At 38.0% G+C, this 20225-nt stretch overlaps 1 protein-coding gene across 1 annotated transcript in view; it reads right to left on the minus strand.

Moving 5' to 3' along the window:
* Nucleotides 1-11010: 11010 nt before the first annotated feature.
* Nucleotides 11011-20225, minus strand: part of DIAPH2 (diaphanous related formin 2) — a 285202-nt gene continuing 275987 nt past the window's right edge. The window contains exon 28 of the mRNA XM_087972139.1: nucleotides 11011-15856. Coding sequence (XP_087828265.1) covers nucleotides 15792-15856 — 65 coding nt within the window. The 3' untranslated portion in view covers nucleotides 11011-15791. The remainder of the gene's footprint in view (nucleotides 15857-20225) is intronic.

Genomic DNA, 20225 nt, shown 5'->3' on the forward strand with positions numbered 1-20225 from the left:
GGGGATGCTGCAACAGTTGTAAGTGTGAAAAATGGCCAAAAGTCACTTTTTTCAGTGCCATTGTAACTTTGAATGGTCACTCCACACAAGCAAAGTACCAGCAAAGGAGGAGGAAAAAACTCCAGAGACATTCCTGAGACAGGAAGTCTAGTCCTGCCAATAATGTAATAAGGGTTAACGGAGAGGCAGTTTCTGTAAGCAACACCAGAATGTTTCCTTCCTGCCTTCCTTACAGGATTAGGCCAGTAATTTCTTCTAACAACTGGTTCTCCGAACTGCTTAGAATGGTAACAACCGGTTCTAGCAAATAGGTGCGAACTGGTAGAATCCCACCCATACTTCAGAACCCTTATTTATTTATTACATTTATATGTCAGTCATCTACCCTACAAGATGACCCTAGGCTGTTTGCAAGTTATAAAAAAAGGTAAAGCATACTTAAACTATTAAGACATTAAAGCTATACACATTAAAATATTGTTAAAAACTGTACTGAAACATCCATTCCTTCTTCCGTGATCTAATTGTCTAGAACTTAGGTACAACATTTCTTGAGTCAAAGGCTGCAGGTGGGTTGGGGGTTGGAGAATGGATTGGGGTTTTTTTTTTGTTTGTTTTTGGAAATGGCCAAAACAGGAAGGACTTGAATGTAATTACATTGTTATAATAATGCAATTGTGTCTAATAAGGGGAGTGTGTATCTAGATCTTCTTTAAGATTTATTTTTTCACAAAACATACTCACACTTTTTAGGTTAACTTGCCTCTTCCCCTCTATGTTTTTTTTTTTTCAGATTTAAACCCCACTAAACTACTTGAAAATCAACAGCGATAGCTGACATTTCTTCTGTAGCTTGAATTCATTTTAGAAAACTGGCTGGCTGTGAAATGTAGAAAGTGAGGAAGGGTCTCGTTTCATACCACTGTTTTCTTTTTCTCTCTCTGTTTGTCTTTTAAGTTCTTGCCTGGCTGAGAAGAATGAGCACCTGCTTGAGGTGGTGTCAGCTGAATTTCATCCTTTTAAATTAAGCATCACTTGGTGAAGGGGCTTCAACCTGTATTCTGCTAAAGCAAATGCAATTCCAGATTTATTTTGTTTGCGGACGCACTAACTCAATCAGAAGCAAGAGCAACTTGCAGGCAAATCCCTCGGGGTCTTCCATTCCACTGTGATTTGATTGGGTTTCTTGTAGGACTCTCAAACTTTTTTGCCTGATTTGATTTCGGGCTGGTGTGTGTGTGTGTGGTGTGTGTGTGTGTGTCCCCGACTGCAGAATGGAGAAGGCAAACTGGAAAAAAAAAGGTAAGTTTTGCTCTCTGTATGATGAAAGCGGTAGCATTTGCAATAATCAGCTCTGATACTAATAATCAAGATAAAGGTTACCCTTGCACATCTGCACTAGTCATTTTTGGCTCTAGGGGGCGGTGCTCATCTCCGTTACAAAGCCGAAGAGCCAGCGCTGTCCGTGGTCATGTGGCTGGCATGACTTAAACGCCGAAGGTTCATGGAACGCTGTTACTTTCCCACCAAAGGCGTCCCTATTTTTCTACTTGCATTTTTTAACGTGCTTTCGAACTGCTAGTTGGCAGAAGCTGGGACAATGAATGGGAGTTATGTGGCGTGCCTTCAGAAGTTGTAAATGCTCCAACACTGGAAGTTTTTAAGAAGAGATTGGACAGCCATTTGTCTGAAATGGTATAGGGTTCCCTGCCTAAGCAGGGGGTTGGAATTGAAGTCCCCCAAGGCCCATCTCTGTTATTCAATTCAATTCTATTCTAGAATAGGGAGCAACTCTGAGCTTAGAAAACGACAGATGCGTCTTTTGTATATGAAAAGGACAGAAGGGGCAGGGGAAGTTTTGTTGTGGTTGTTTGGCTTTTGAAATCTAGATTTCTTGGCATCTCAGCTTGCTCAGAGATGCCAAAACCTCGAGACTGCTTAAGAGGTCCTTCTATAAAGAGCTGTGTTGAGCGAAACCAACAAGGAGACTCAACAGCTTTCTCTCCTACTTTGCAAAAGGGAATTGGCACTTTTAAATCTCACTTGGTCGACAGCATGCTACTCACCTTTCCCAGGGCTTGTCACCTTGCTGCATGTGCTCACTCCATTTGTAGCATTACCTGAGTGTTTTCAATCTCTCTCTTTCTCTGTGTGTTTGTGTGCGTGGTTTTTTTTTTCTGCTTTGGTTTTATTTGGAAAGAAAATGTGTGGGCCAGTGGTGGGTTTCCAAATTGTTTCCTACCGGTTCTAGGCGTGGTTCTATGCACATGCACTTTGTGTGCACACAGAGGGCTACAAGAATGACCTTTGTCAATGCGAGTAAGCTGAGCTTCACACATACTCACATGCACCTAACTCACACTTCGCGCATGCACGGAGGGCTCAAAGGCCGACCTTTGTCAAGGCTGGTAAGCTGAGCTGTTTTTTTTTTAGCTCAGCTGGGATGCGGTAATCCAATCTGCTGTGCGAATCAACTGAGATAAAAAAAACCAAGGGAATATAGGAGCGGTAACAGTGGGGGTGGGTGGGTGGGGCCAACCAGAAGTGGAATTTTCCGGTTCTCTAAACTAGGCAAAATTTCTGCTACCGGTAAACCAGAACCAGTCTGAACCGGCTGAATACCACCTCTGGTTTGAGCAAAGGAAGGCACCCAGACAGCATAGCAAATTCTGCAGAATGGACTTTCTGAACGTATGCGTGTATCATTACAAGTCACAAGGACGATTGTGATTAAGACCCATTAGTGTATATTTTCACATCCCTTCAATGGGAACAACTACCAGTGTGAATTACTGATCGATATATTTAAGGGACCTTCTTGGAATTTTGATAAAGACCAGGAAAGCAAAAAGGATGTGTGTCATGCCCCTGTCGGAGTCTGAATCTGAGGACGAACACGAACAGCTGACAGGGAGCTGGAGTGTGGCTCCGTTGGCTGTGGAGGAAACTGGGGAAGGGCAATGTCCAGCTGGGCAGAGCAGGAAAGAGGTAGAACAAGGAAGAGGGAGTTCAAAGGAAGACCAGGCCCACCCCCTCTTCATCCTTGGGCATGCAGGGAGGAATGGAGAAGAGAGCAACATGGATTGTGTGGCTTATGGGGGACGAAAGGGCCCTGATTCCCTTCTTTAGACACACCTGGGAATTAGTTTAAAAGAGCTGCATGCTGGGAGCAAACGTGAGTTTATCCTGTGTTGTCTTTGCTTATCTGTGTTCCTGGTGTCTTCCCAACCATGCTGAGTTTTGCCGTGCCTTCGCGTCTGGAATTCTTGCTCTGCTCCTGCCAGACTAATTACCTCATTTTGCCTTGATTGAACTTATAATTACAGTTTTTGTTGACCATGTTTTGGACTTGATTCTCTGCAGCCAAAGGCTGTTCCTGGGAGAGTTTTTCTCCAGCCAGAAGATAACCAGGACATTGGGGGCAAAGTTGGAGCTAATAAAGGGACTCATTGATTATCTGACTGTGTTGCCTTTGTGCCATGCCCCTTTGGGTCATCACAATGTGGATGGAAATGTAAAGAAGCAAAAAGCAAACAAAAACAACAAACAAAATAATAAACAAAGCCTTTCAAGCACAAATTCTTCATGGAGAAAGGTCTTAACATAACTAGCTATTGTATATAGATTGTTCTTGACTTATGACCACAATTAAGCCCAAAAATTCTGTTGCTGAGTGAAAACATTTGTTAATTAATTGGCCCCATTTTATGACCTTTCTTGCTACAGTTGTTAAGTGAATCATTGTAGTTGTTAAGTTAGTAAGCCCGGTTGTTAAGTGAATCTGGCTTCCCCATTGACTTTGCTTGTCAGAAGGTCCGCAAAAGTGGATCATTTGAAAAACCCCTCCCTCAAGGACATGGCAATCATCATAAATATGAGTCAGTGGTCAAGCATCTGAATTTTGATCACGTGACCTTGGGGATGCTGCAATGGTCATAGGTGAGAAAAACGGTCCTAAGTCATTTTTTTCAGTGTAACTTCGAATGATCAGTAAACGAACTGTTATAAGTCGACTATCACTAAGTGTTGTGTCTTATGATTCTTGATGAATGTATTTTTTTTCTTTTTATGTACACTGAGAGCATATGCACCAAAGACAAATTCCTTGTGTGTCCAAGCACACTTGGCCAATAAAGAATTGAATTGAATTGAATTGAATTGAATTGAATTGAATTCTATTCTATTCTATTCTATTCTATTCTATTCTATTCTATTCTTTCCTTATTCTGCTCTGTTCTGTTCTTTTCTGTTGTTCTATTCTATTCTATTCTATTCTATTCTATTCTATTCTATTCTATTCTATTCTATTCTATTCTATTCTATTCTATTCTATTCTATTCTATTCTATTCTATCCTATCCTATCCTTATTCTATTCTACTCTACTCTACTCTACTCTACTCTACCTAGTCTGGTCTAGTCTAGTGAAAAGAAGGACTATGGATGAAGTGATAGTCTTCCATTATCTGAGTAGTACCACAAAGAGGGAACAACCTATTCTTCAAAGCACCAGAAGGCAAGACAAGAAACAATGGAGAGAAACTAATCAAGGAGAGAAGCAACCTAGGACTAAGGAGAAATTTCCTAACAGAACAATTAACCAGTGGAATGCCTTGTCTTCAGAAGTTGTGGTTGCCCCATCGCTGGCCATCACTGCTCCACTGTTAACAAAACATGAGCTTTGTGTATTCCACTCCCTTCAAATGTTTCCATGACTTGTACACTATATTTTTGTGTATCAGAAGCAAGACATTTAGCATCCTTAGATACACTGCCTTTGCTTTTCCCCAGAAGGGCCTTCTTTCTTTTAACAGTGGTTTTGTGTTTTGGCTTGAGGTATCACTAAGAAGAAGAAGCAATAAATTGCCCTTATTACCTTAATCATTGAGAGATTGCTGAATAAGCTTCCCTCCACCTCTAGAATTCACATCCCAGCGGCTGCCTACAGCTCTTTTAAGATTAGCTGCTTGCTTCCAAGGAGCGAAGTATATGAGTTAATCAATATAAAAGGCATTAGGAGTGCATCAAATATCGTGGGCAACCAACTCTTCCATATAGTTCAGATTCCAATCATTATCTCTGGGGAGTTTACACATTTGATGTGAATTATTTTAGTAATAATTTCCTCGGAGGTATTTCCCTTGCAAATTGCTAAAGAAAAGCTGCCAGGTAGGCTGGATTTTTCTTCTTAGGTCTCCTTCTCAAACTCATTTCTCATGGAGTTCTCCTCCTCCATTTTCTTCCAGAGCTTGGAACCATGCCTGAATGAGGAGAAGCGTGAAGATAAAAATAAGTGATGTAGACTGCCTAATGAAAGAAATTATCCAAAATAGTTCTCAGGTTTTCAAATATAATCAGAACTTGTCTTGGCTGTAGGCTAAAACTTACAAATGATTGCAGGAACTGGATATTTTCCCCCCAATGCCATCTCTGTGCTAAACACCTAATTCTCACAACACTGTCAAACCATTTACTAAGGCTGTATTACTATTATTCTTCCCATTCTTCCTATTACTTATCTCCTTCTACTTATGACTATAACCTTGTTACTTGTATCTCTATGATTTGTATTGTTTTATTTGTCTCCTAGTATGATATGATAGCTTATTTAATAACCTATGATTATCACTAAGTGTTGTATCTTATGATTCTTGATGAATGTATTTTTTTCTTTTTATGTACACTGAGAGCATATGCACCAAAGACAAATTCCTTGTGTGTCCAATCACACTTGGCCAATAAAGAATTCTATTCTATTCTATTCTATTCTATTCTATTCTATTCATTCTATTCTATTCTATTCTATTCTATTCTATTCTATTCCATTCCATTCCATTCCATTCCATTCCATTCCCTATTCTATTCCATTCCATTCTATTTTCCTATTCTATTCTATTCTATTCTATTCTATTCTATTCTATTCTATTCTATTCTATTCTATTCTATTCTATTCTATTCTATATTCCAATAACTATTCTATTCTATTCTATTCTATTCTGTTCTGTTCTGTTCTGTTCTGTTCTGTTCTGTTCTGTTCTGTTCTGTTCTATTCTATTCTATTCTATTCTATTCTATTCTACTCTATATTCCAATAGCTATTCTATTCTATTCTATTCTATTCTATTCTATTCTATTCTATTCTATTCTATTCTATTCTATTCTATTCTATTCTATTCTATTCTATTCTGTCTAGTCTAGTGAAAAGGAGTACTAGGGATGACATGAGAGTCTTCCAATACCTGATGTGTACCACAAAGAAGAGGGGGTCAACTTATTTTCCACAGCACAAGAAGGCAAGACAAGATACAATGGATGGAAACTAATCAAGGAGAGAAGCAACCTAGGATTAAGGAGAAATTTCCTAACAGTGAGAACTATTAACCAGTGGAATGCCTTGTCTTCAGAAGTCGTGGTTGCCCCATTGCTGGAATCTTTTAAGAAGAGACTGGATAGTTGCTTGTCTGAAATACCATAGGGTCTGCTGCTTGAGCAGGTGGCTGGACTAGAAGATCTCCAAGACCCCTTCCAACTCTGTTATTCTATGTTCTACTAGAAGTGGTTCATCCAAACAGCCATCATCTCTGCCAGCTTTTCTGAATCAATGAAGGCAAACTAATATTTACAGGGGCTGCAGTTTTCTACCTGCTGGCAGCTGCAACATGTTATGTTAACAATTCATTGTGGTACATTATGTTCACCACAGGATACCTCTGTCAGTTAGCAATTAAATGCATTATTAGTGGTAGTAATAAAGCTTGCTTGACCAGGGCTTCCATTTGATGTTTTATTTCATTCGGTAAAACATGGGCCATCACGTTCCAAAGTGGTTCTCTGGTTAGGATGTAAGCAATTTGCACTAAAAATGGCATAAATACTGGAAAGCATTAGATATTCATCTCAGCTTGTTTCTTATGTTTGCATCCACATGAATATCTGAAGGTTATAATTGATGAGGCGAAGGAAATACTAGAATCTCATCTCCAAAATATTTGGCTGTGATATTTAGGCTCCTCTAAATACCTTTGGGGGTTCAATAGGAGACATATTCAGAATCTCAAAATCACTGAATGAGGCTGCAATAGCAATAGCACTTAGATTTATACACTGCTTCATAGTGCTTTACAGCCCTCTGTAAGTGGTATACAGATTGCCCCCAACACATTGGGTCCCCATTTTACCGACCTCGGAAGGATCGAAGGCTGAGTCAACCTTGAGATGATGAGAATTGAATTGTTGAACTCATGGCAGCCAGCAGAAGTGGCCTGCAGTACTGCATTCTAACCACTGCACCACCACAGCTCAAATCATAATCATAAAAAAAATGAGTCAAGTTTGAGCTATGTTAGAACTCCAGACTGTGAGCAGAATTAGCCTGCAAACTGCATTCCAACTATTGTCCCACTAGGGCTTTTAGGATTAGTTAGGAGACTCAAAACAGCTGAAATGCTGGCAGTCAGCAGAATTAGCCTGCAATACTGCATTCTAACCATTGCACCACCATGATTACTAGCAGAGGTCTTTATGTACCAGAGGTGAAGGGACTGTCTTACATTTGTGCTTCTTCTCTTCCAGTTTTAGCTCTGACATGGAACAGTGAGTTCTCAATTCTCATACATCTAATCTCATCTCATCTCATCTCATCTCATCTAAATCTTATCTATCTATCCAGATTTTAGCACTTTAAATCAAAACTTCATAGCAATAAGAAACATTCTTTGAATAGGAAAGAAAGAAGTTGATCCTTAGATGTAACTGAGTTTATTAATATCTTTACTGATCATTCATTTTTATCCTTGTTCTGAAATATTTCTTTCTTCATAAACTGTCTCATCTAATCCACAACTCAATCCTCAATTCTTTCAGGAGCAAAGGGGCAGCTGGTTTGCCAACAAGCTCATCTCCTCAGCCTGAAAACAGCAACGTACACCAATTTCATGACTTATGTTCAAAAGCCCAGTAGCCTAAGAGATGAACATTGCCAGCTTTTAATTGGGTTTCATCAACTGTCAATGCAGTTTGATTGTCCTCGTGGGCCACTTGAGAGCTGGGGGGAAAAAACATTGATTGGGATTTTACCATCTTCGGTGACAGCTCTTTGGTTCGAGAGAGATCAAAAGAATGCAACAGGAAAGTCAACCTTTTGAAATAGCTTGCCATCATGCCCTCCACCAGCATCCTAACCAACTGTCCACAAAATCGATCTCCACTTTTACATGGATGTGGAATACGGGCAGATGACTGCAGGCACATCAGCCAAATTGAAAGGTTTCACATAAACTATCTTGTACTGTAGGTCTCCTGGCAAAACACTGTCAGATTTTACAGCTGTTCAGAGAATGAAATGAGATCATAAAGGCTTTGATCTTGGTGAGTTCGTTTCTTGCAATGACCTGCATCAATGTTACACTGATGCTCTAATCCAGGGTTGGTCCTTTTCGGATTTAGCCATCTTAGATTGTCGGTTGGCTATGTTGTGGGATAGTTTCAGAATAACATGCTCCTACTGTTATTACCTTAGATAAAGGCTAGTGTGCATAATAGGAAGAATGGAGAGTAGATACAGCTCACCTAACAAGGTTGTCTATTCCTTAATTGTTTTAACAATAACGTAGCAACTACAGCTAAATCTTCCTTCACTTCCAGCACATTATTAAAATGCAGAAGCTTAGACTAATGAGAATTGTTTATCCTAGGAATATTGACATAATAGAATAATAGAGTTGGAAGGGATCTTGAAGGTCTTCTAGTCCCACCCCTCTATATAATTTCAGACAAGTGGCTGTCCGGTCCCTTCTTAAAAACCTCCAGTGATGAAGCACCCTCAACCTTCTGGTGCTTCTTTGTGGCAGCCCCTCAAATACTGGAATACTGCTATCATGTCACACCCAGCCCTTCTTTTCTCTAGACTAGCCAAAACATAATCCTGCAACCGTTCTAACTATAGACCCTATATCATTTTAGACAAAGGGTTGTCCCCCCTCTTTTTAAAAACCTCAAATGTTGGAGCACCCACAACCTCTGCAGGGAAGTCATCCCGTTGATTATTTGTTCTATCAGGAATTCCATTGAAATGTTTGGGTTTCCAATTCTTAAATTTTAATTAAAAAAAACCCTTATATATTTCACCTGGCAGATCCACAGCTAAATAACTTGTGAAAATCATGCAGGACTTGCATTGACATGATGGGAAAAAGGAAGATTATTATTATTATTTCCCCTTTTTATTTGAAGAGTTTCTTTCCTGGCAATCTACAGCAGGGAACGAATCTCACTTGCGCTGTTTTATTTGCTCTTTTGCCCTGCTACATTTTTTACACAATGGGAAGCCTTCCTAGAATCAAAGAGTTGTAAGACTACTTTTGGGAATTTTCCAGATAAAAATGAAGATAACCGCTCTGTTAACTTCAAAAGGGAGCCTCAAGTTGATTAACTATCTCTAATGTCCCTTATTTGTGTGGGAACTTAGAATCTATTTTTGTTACACTGTGTGATGTCATCTCCTACACTAATACTTCCATGTTGGAGGCACCAAAATGCTTCTGTGGCGAAAGGATTTGCCGGTAACTTCACCATTGCCTGGGGGGACATCCAGTTGGGAGCTCATTTCATGTCCCTATGAAGTTGCCCACCAAAATGGTACCCATTTACCTACTCGTGATGGCCTGCTTTCAAACTGCTGGGTCAGCGGGAGCTGGAGCTCACCCCACCCTGTGGCAGCAATGGGTCTCGAACGTGGACTTTCTGATTGTCAGGCCAGCATTCTAAGCTTGTGAGCCACCACGCTCCTATGTTGTCTCCTGTGATTGCTGCATTCAGTGGTCAACAAGGGAAGAAATATCTTCTCTATCTTTTTCCTCCCAAGTGTTCTGACCCAGCCTTCGCAAGTAATGATAAGCAGCTTACTCACGAGTAAACCAAACCCCTTTTCAAAACAGGGCAAGAAGAGTCTTTTATTCATGTGGATAAACAAAAAAACAAACAAACATAATTAGTCCCAACAAACCTGGTTCTGGCCAAGGAATCCAAATTGCTTGCTGTATACTAGAAAAGGAATGGTTGTCTGTGACAACCGGTCACTCCCAAACCCCTACTATTTATTTCTCAGCCAGGGAGGGGCAGGTTAGAGTCTACACCTTCTTTTCCCTGAGATCCGGCTTATTGCTTTCCTTTGTTCTGCTCTCCTCTCTACCCATATGCACATCTGGGATGGGCCCCATCTGTTCCTCCTGGTCACTCAGCTTAGGCCCGAAGACAGCTGCCTCTCCACCTGTGGGAGGATGGAAGACTCCGACTCAGACTCTGCCTCTGTTTCTGATGTTGTTTCCTTATCAGAGACTTCCAAAGCTGGCCCAGGTTCTCCCTCGACCTCCTATTTGTCTGACCCTGTAGCTAGCTCTGCTGGCAGCCGACGGGCCACAACACCAAGAGACTGAATGGGAGATATTTGGATAGGGATATGGTATGGTGATCGCCACCATATGGGTATCAATATTGAAGAATATCAATTCAAATTAACATGGTTTGAGATGGTCTTAGAAACCTAGAGTCATCTAGAAGATCTAGGAAAGGGAGGTCTGGTTCTTATGTAACATCAGATTCTGTCCTCATGATAGTGCTTCATCTTCCACACTGGGAAAGAGAAAATCTAGAACATCTGGCAAATGTCAGTTTTTGGAAAATAAACTTGCTACTTTCGACTTCATCTGCAGTAGTACCAGGCAAGCTTACAGAACTGAAATATAGTTGCTGATTAATATTAGTGACTGGCAAACAGTGTTACTTGGATAATCTGATTGGCAAAGGACTCTTTTTGTATTTCTCAATCCTCATGATTCAGGATAAGCTCTCTTCTCAAAACGGTTCTGTTTGTGAAAACTTCTCCAAGTTTCCCGTCGTGTTCCTCAAACTGCTACCTTCCTTCTAAAGCATTCATTTTGGGGTCACCAATTGTTTGAAATCGAATGGTGACTTTTATTATCTTATCACAAAAATCTCAGGAACTCAAGGCAATCTGAAATAAAGCAGACTGATTTTAATGTGTTCAATAAGAGCATTGTTATATTCTTAACGTGTATCACCAGCAGTTGACAGTTGAAAAAGAATAGAATAGTTTAGATTTTTTTTTTAAAAAAATTAGTTATTACAGAAGGCATTCTCCATTCTAAACAAATATATATCTAATCAAGCAAAAACAAACCTCCCTCCAAACCCACCCCCCAATCTTTAATGGTGTTAAAAATATTAAATATATACAATATATTTGAAAGCAAAAGCAATTTCTTTAAAACAAGTTTAGAAGATCAGTGGTTTGACCCAGCTCTAAAATAATTGAAACAAGTTTTCATTTGCAAATAAGGAATGTTGGCATTACATAGAAATACTTTAGGCTTTTTAGTGCACATTAATAATGTACTCTTCTTATCAAAAATATTTAATACCAGCCAAAAGAGAATTTTATGGTTAATGTATATTGAAATAGATCTGACCTAGAAGTTGATTTTTACTAGATTGAAATTTAAATACAGCTTTTAAAGCTGTTCACCCAAAGCACATGGAAAAATGATCAGCATATATATATCCCCAGCTCCAAAATTCTTTCTTCAAATTTTTTAAAGTGCAAAGTTCTGTGGCTATTACTAGCAAATATAAAGATTTGAAGAATGTCATGCATTCTGAAAAGCATGTGGAAGAATTGCTTGAAACAAAAAGATTATTTAATGAGATATCAGAGCTCAGATTAGAATCAGGTCACAGAAAACAGTTGGTGTCAAGTAGATTTTTTTTTGTAGTTATTTTTTCAGTGGTATTTAATCAGATGTGGGAACCATGAAGTATCAGAAGCTCTCACACTACTAAGTTGCTAAATGAAACATTTTTTAAGTGTTAGAGCACAGTAATAATAATATTCCAGATTTCTGCTTGTATACATGGTTTTATATATGTTAGAATATACATAGCAAGTACCTTATCTCTCTTTACTTAACATGTTGATATAATGTGTTATAGTGAGGCATTTACTGTTTATAATAGCATTTGTGATTATTAATACAATTTCAGAATAATGCTGGAAGCAGAACTGTAGAAAGGGAAAATGACCTCAATATACTGATATACACTTACATTCACTCACACTCACACACACACACTTCCAGTACTGACTGCTATGCTATGAGACAAGATCCTAACAGGAAAGGGACAACACTGGGAGATGTGTTATTTACTTTATCTCTATTTCTATAATAAAATAATAGTGGGTGAAGAAACAAAAAGAAACTATCTTCTTCCATTCACGGTGGTCTCGTTCAAATTCAGATTTTCAGGTTTAGGATGCATTAGATTTAAACTTTCTGACCCAGGGTTAGGTTGTTGTTTTTTTAATTGAGGAGGGAGAAGAAAAGAATAGTTCATGTGTAAAAAAACAGCATTCTGAGGTAGTATCTATATACAACATGTATGCATGCATATATGTATGCATGTGGGTATATATAGGTATACAACATTAGAGAGGTTGTGCATGTGTGTGAGAGAGAGAAAGAGAGAGAGAGAGGAAGGAAAGGAAGGAAAGAAGGAAGGAAAGGAAGGAAGGGAAGGGAAGGAGGGAAGGAATTGGTACATAGTGGTCAGCACTGACAGGTAAACTTCAGTCACAGTCATCTACATATATTACACAGATCTAGAAGCCGTTTAAGGTGACTTATTTATAAATTTTTCATAGTGGTTTGATTACAAAGCATCAGTCAGCATTGTCTATAAGAGCTTTTAGCAAATTTTTATTTCCACCTTTGCGCTATCACTTAGATGCTGGGTATGACGGTTGCAGGATCAAAGCACAAACTATGTTTATAGTCTCCTGAACACCTGTGGGCAACTTTATTTGAAAAGCAACTGGTATAGGCTAAACCTTACTTTTGATTTACTTACTTTAAAAAAAATGAAAGTGTATGTGTATGTGTGTGGTATGGTATATGGTGTGCACAACAGTATAAAACCACAGAATTTAGCTTTCTTTCATACACCTAATGATAGTTTTAGAATAATACTTACAAACAGTTCTATATGCTTTGAATATTTTGAAGCCTTGCCATTAATTTCTGACTTTTTTTCCTCAGTTTATTATTTTAAACATCTTTCCCTGTACACAAATATGTATGAGTTATATGTGTGTACATGCAAATGTCCATGCATTTATTTGTCTCGGTGTGTATTTGCAAGCAATGAATGAATTTGGTGCTTTTTCCTTCTTAAAATTAGTAAATAAGCCAAGGCAGATTTGGAAGATGTTTTGAGTTCTAGACTACATTTTCCTAGGTCACCAAGTAAACATACGACAAAACAGGAATCACATCAATAGCAAAATCAAGGTTGCTGTTTTCTTGTTTTGTTTTTTTTACAAAAAAACCTTGAATGTTTAAAGTGAATAGAAAGTATCAAAAGATTCAACAATCCAACATGAAGTTCAGAAAATACTTCTTGGATTTTTTTTTTTTATAAATACAAATATCCTCTATTTACAATATATATTTTTCTCTTTGCTTTATTAAGGTACATGTCTTTTAATTTACAAAAAAATATTCCAGCAGTGTGAGTGGGCTGAGAAAGTACCAGAACATATTTAGATGATCTCCTGCATTTGTTCCATTTTACATTTTTGTTCTCTAAAATCTCTAGTTGCAAACTACTGGTTGGCTCACCAGCAAAATGTCAGAAAATGAAAAATAACATAGCCAAAATCAGTAATGGTCAGAAAAAAATTCTGCATCAAGTAAAGGAAGTTATATTTAAGATGCTCTGATAATTGCATGAATGTTTTGGCTTTCAATTAGTAGGAAATGACTTATGTCATCTTTGAGTTTTAATGTATAACTTGTAAACACTATACATCAGGAAACACTTTGGCCATTCACGTAAGTTATCATTTTGAACTTTATGTATTAAACAACGTGTATGCTAGAGAAATGTAAATCTGACTGATAGGAACATCATTGTTTGCTAATTTATAAATTCTTACAGAGATGACTTCAGAATTTTAGTAATTCTCTTTTAGTAAAACTATTAGTGATTGTCGGAAACATTTGTAGCACTATGTCAAGGATACTCTTTGCCTAGTTGACATCCTATTTCTACAAAACAACAGATCGTATCAGTTCCCTGTGAAATTAGTAAGAGGTTTTGAACTTTATGCCATATATAATAAGTAAAGCCTTCAAGGTATTGGTTCCACACAAACAACTCCACAACTTTGCTTGATAATAAAGTACCTACTGAGGTGTAGGTTTTGAACTTAGAGATTGAAACCTCCTCAGACAAGGCTGACCCCCTTAATTAGCTGGAATTCTTACATCTAGTTGTCTACTGTAATTGGTTAACATCTATAAGAAGGTAAACCATGTTTTTCAACTTGCCCTGTATTCTTTGTAACAAGAGTGGGCAGTATTGTAAATCATTTTTTTCTTGGTCTAATAGGAAATTAATCTATAATAGGATCTATTTATCTATAATCTCTCTACAAGGCAGACATATGTACTTGCCAATTTCCTCTGTAGCTCATGCAGAAGCAATAGGTTTCAATAAGCAAAGAATATATAGATAGGTATCTATTATACTTGCTTTGTGATTGATGTTCTATGAAGCATAGAAATACTTCAGAAAATTAAAATGGAAACTTCATGCCTTAATGTAGACAATTGATGTACACGGTAGAAGTTTTGAAAAAGGAAAAAAAAAAAAAAGCTATTTAGGAATCTTAGATGTGGTGTGATATTTTTGTTGCTGGTTTGCCTGGGTTTCAAATAACACTTAAAATGGTAATATCAGCTTTTCTTTGCCATCTCCAAAGTGCATCAAAGTTACTTCTGTAAACTTATTGGTGAGAATTGCTGCAAATAATAAAATAGTCCAAATACATAGAGCAGTAATATGCTTGTGAGTGGTGTTTTGCTAGCCCCCAAATTGTGTAAATTTTGTTTGAGTAAACCAAAGAAAACTAATTCTGATTCCTTACTCATCGATAGATTTAAACTCCAAAACATTAAACAAAGATAAAACAAGTAGTGTGGATTTCTCCCCTTCAAACTATAGATGTAAAATTTATATATGTGCCCAATTTAAAAATCCTTCTTTAGTGGAATTTGCAAATGGTGCAGTCAGACTTTGGTTCAGTCCTATGTTCTTGCTTTAAAGCAGCTAAAAATATCTTTCTACCGCTGAGGCTGAAGAGTTGTAATAAACTTTTGATTGAAACTTAAAGAGCTGAATCCATTCTGCTTGAAACCCTGAAATAGGAATCGAGAAAAATTGACAGGATACTGTTCCCCTGTGTTTGCAAAAGACAGTGTCTTATCTACTGCATCAGTTCGTCTAAATTCATTAATATGCTGATTTTTTTTGTTTCCTTTTATGTCAAAATAAGAATTAAAACTGAATTGCTGACCTGATATTTCGATACTGTTAATTTAAACTGGGGAAAAAAATATCATTCCCATCGTTCGTGAGAGCTGCAAATAGCTCCCTCATTCATATCTGCATCCTTGGTTGCCTGTTCACAACGGCAATACTAAAGGAGAAAAAGAGGAGGAGGAAATAGAGCTGTTTTATAACACTGCTTTTAGCTCTTGAAGTTTTTCTTCATAATATACACTATGTCGTTGTCGTTTTTCTCTTTCTCTTCTACACAGGAAGCCTCGTAAAAAATATTTTTAACTTCTGCTCACGGCTGCTCTTCACGATCTGTCTACATCATGTTCTCCATTCGAAGTGAACAAAATAGCAGTTTTTTGGCAAGGGAGGATGGGGATCATACCGCTGCGATTGTTCCATTCTGACGAGAACGGGATCTTTCTATAGTTATTTTCCGGTTATCTGGAATATAAAAAGAAAAAGAAAAGAACCGTGTTAAGATTTTAAAACATGGGATACTGCAGTGTCAAGAGGTTTTTTTTTTTTTTTTTTTTTCAGGCAGACCGAGATTCGAATCGAAGGAATATCTAAACAAATTATTAGGATATTTGATCGCAGAAATGTTAGACCGCCACGACTTGGCTGAGTTAAAGATTTATTGCAATCAGCACGAAATTGCTTTCCTGATCAGAGGAGATGGGGTGATAAAAGCATTGGAAAAAAAGCCCACCCAATTCTCTTCCCCCCCCTTGGATAGGGCAGGCGACAGTTAAGTGTTATGGAAAGTGCTACTATTTAAAATAGCTTCTCTATCCAGATGCTCTGTGAAAGGAAGTGTGGCGTTATTATTATATTTTTTCAAGTGGAGGAAATTCACCAACCCTCACAAGAATGATTCCGACATTTAGAGTATTCCCTACACACATTGCCAACAGAACAAGATAGGATCTTCAATTTAGAAGTAGTAAACAGTGCTATTCCTACCCATCCCTCCGACGAGTGATATTAAACAAGATACGCAGCAAATTCAGGATGAAATTTTCGTACCTGGCAATTATAACAATGCATCATCATGGAGATTAGCTTTTTAAAAAAAAGGCCCAGTGTGAATTAAGCATAACTACAATACAGGTGTGTGTGTGTGTGGGGAGTATTCATATTTGATATAAATGTGCTTTTTCCTTAAATTTGCTTAGCAGTTTGTTTGTCCAGAACATTCGAGCGATGAGTAACACTTTTGCTTCATCCCTCGGTTTCAGATCACATGGGAATGAACAATTTATCAATTTGGCAATAAATTTGGCAGCTTCCCTCTTGAGGAAATAAATTACTGGTAGACATTGAAACAAGAGTTGAACATCTGTTGGGCAACAAATGGCTTCAGAGGTTCCTTCATCCACTCTTAATTAAGGTACCAGAACCAAGTCTCTGAGAATTCATCATCATTTTCTCTCTACCATTTTCCATTTTTTTTTTTGGTGGTCTCAGAACATCTTACATTCATGATTAGTACTGAGAAAACACACAACAGATGCAGCTCCTTGAGCCACTCTATAAAGCCTTAATAAGACCACACCTAGAGTACTGCATCTAGTTTTGGTCACCGCACTATAAAAAAGATGATGAGACTCTAGAAAGAGTGCAGAGAAGAGCAACCAAGATTATTAGAGAGCTGGAGACTAAAACATGCAATGAACAGTTAAAGGAACTGGGCTTGGCTAGTCTAGTGAAGAGAAGGACCGGGGGCGGGGCATAATATCAAGGTTCCAATATTTGAGGGGCTACCACAGAGAAGAGGGGGTCAAGCTATTTTCCAAAGCACTTGAAGGCCAGACAAGGAATAATGGATGGAAACTGAACAAGGAGAGATCCAACTTGAAAATAAGGAGAGATTTTCTGACAGTGAGAACAATCAACCAACAGAACAGAAGTTACCTTCAGAAGTTGTGGGAGCTTCATCACTAGAAGTTTTCAAGAAGAGACTGGACTGCCATCTGTCAGAAGTGGTATAGGGTCTCCTGCTTGGGCAGGGGGGGTTAGACTAGATGACCTACAAGGTCCCTTCCAACTCTGTTAATCTGTATCTGTACATTACAAAAGGGATGATAGGCTTAATAGACTTCCATGAAGTCACCAGGTGATGATTGATGGGTAAAGAATTTGTCAATTTGAGTTCAATTTGCATAACATGCTTCAATGAATCCACCTTCATCAAAAGTTTGAAAGGTACCTTGTTTAGCAACACCACTTGGAACCTAAAATTGTTAAGTGATGTGTTTATAAGTAAAAAAAACAACAACACATGATTATGCTGCTCAACAACTGCATTCTCAGCAGTCCTGCTTGCTGTCATTAAATGAGGAACTTGAGTCCTTCAATGAAACTCTCACAGGATGGTGGCTCTCTGCTGGTTTCCCCAATGACTTTTGCTTTTGGGAAGCTAGCAAGGAATGCTGCCAATCATGATCATGTGAATGTGGGATGCAACGATGATTGTCAATATAAGATCTGGTTGTAGCTACATTTTGTTCAGCACCGTCAAAAGTTCTAGCTTTGTAGCATACACAATGTGTAACTAAGGGAAAATGCAAACATAACAGGTAAGTGGAAAAGATATAAACGAGGGAATTGAGAAGCTTCTTTGGACAAAATATTTTGCTTTCTGCCCAGATAGGATCCACTTTAAAGAAAGACAGACATTAGATCTAGTTTTTTTAAAGAGATCAAAGGGTTGGGAGACTTTGCTCTCCATATTTTCTCCTTACTCCTCAAACCTGTGTAACAATAGATTTAATCATTTTTAACAGTAAGATATAAATAGAGGGAAACATTTCTTTGGGTGAGTTGTATGACAGAACTTTCTAAATCAAGATTTTCAAGGGGCTTATAAACAACACATGTCTATTTTACTTCTATCAAAATGTGACTAGAAAGGGGATTTTTTTAAAAAAATAATAATAATAATAGTGGCATAATTGAAAATTAAAAAGGGGATAAACAATGGAAAATTATAATTTAATATAAATTCATGAATTGTTATTAGAACTATATAATTTGTTAAACACTGCTAATATGATTATTAATATATAATCTGTAGTAAAAGGAGTGATGTCAAGAATATAGAAATTGACACAAAAATAACATGCTGTAATATTGAATAATTAAGATTGATAATTTAACAAAATATACATATTAAAATTAAATGGTAAAAGATTGTTAACTGTATTAAATACAAAGAATATTGTCATATTTGTATCAAAATGTAAGACACTCCGGAACCTACCTACCTACCTCTCTCTGTCTGTCTTTCTCTCTGTATATATATATATGCTACAACTTTAAAAGCACAACTATAATGACGTGGGAAAATACCCGAACAAAGCTGAATACCATACATACACACACACACACACACACACACACACACACACAACATATATATGCTACAGAACATGGGTAAAAGGGTTGATTGTGTTTTCTTCCTGAATCAGATTCTTTCTCCTCTCAATGCCTGTTGTTTATATTGTCAAAAGTTACTGCTTTCAAGGAAGAGAAGCAGAGATTTGGACTTCAAGGTAAGGAAAACGTTTCCTAGGCGGCTTTGGAGGTGAATATAGTATGACAAAGATAAGGTGAATGTTAGCGTAACTCTTGGGTGCTGACTGGGTGAGGTGTACTGAAGCAGCTCCCTTACACATATGGTCAAATAAATATTTTAGGCAGAAAGAAATGCACCATAACTGTCAGGGGGTCTATAAAACAAGTGGTTGGTATATGTTTCACAAATCTGCAGCCTTATGCCTTGCTCCTCTCAATCATAAAAGAACATTTTTGGAAATGGAGGATGTAAGGAAAACAAATGTCTCTAGGGCATCAAAACTCTCTTGACATTTCTGCTGATTATGCTGCCTTGAGGCTAGGTATCCAGGGAGAACAGCAAATTCTCACTGTCAGAACACAATAGAGAACACATTGCTTCAAACAGACTTACTTGGCACATCCAATTTTATTTGCTGGAACCCCAAATCTAATCAAAGTGGCTAAAAAGGAATCGGATACAAAAAACAACAACAAGAAGATGGGAAGCTCACCGTAGATTGACATGTGTCTCCACATCAAAGCACAACTTATATACTTTGTCCCTTTGTGTGTGTCTGTGTGTGTGTGGGCAAGCAACACAAGACCCAGCTTTTGATAAGCTCTTGGAGGCAGAAATTGCTTTGCTATTTTCTTCTTCCTGGCCTCACTTCCAGAGGAAAGATGGTGGTGGATAAAGGAGAAGGTGGCATTGAACTTTCTTGAGCTTGTGTTCTTGTGAGAATACTGAAGGGAAAACGCATGATTGTGAGAAAAAAGTGGAGGAAGAGGAGGGTGGGAAGGGCTGTGTGAGCGAGCTGGCACTCAATGGTGCCTAGGGAAACTGACAATTCAACAGTTCAGAACTCATAAAAGAGAGATCCAACCTAAAATTATGGACAAACTTTCTGCCAGCGAGAACAATTAACCAATGGAATGGCTTACCTACAGAAGCTGTGGGTGTGCTCCATCACTAGAGACTTTCAAGAAGAGACTGGACAGCTACCTGTCTAAAATAGCATAGGGTCTTCTGTTTGAGCAGTAGAAGATGTCCAACTCCCTTCCAACTCTGATATTCTATATTCTATGTTATTAGCCCATGGATTTATAAGCAGAACTACATTAGTGGCATGGCAGCAGACATCTGAAGTTTGATGATGAAGTCCTTGCCAAGTGTGTATGTGTGTGTATATTTCTCCCCTCCCCCAATTCAATTTGTGTCTGATTCTTGGAGACTGCCTGGATAAGTCTCTGC

Source organism: Notechis scutatus, chromosome 10 (assembly GCF_049901735.1).
Source record: "Notechis scutatus isolate UNSWTSFEM ecotype Mainland chromosome 10, rNotScu1.2, whole genome shotgun sequence".
Taxonomy (NCBI): Eukaryota; Metazoa; Chordata; class Lepidosauria; order Squamata; family Elapidae; genus Notechis; species Notechis scutatus.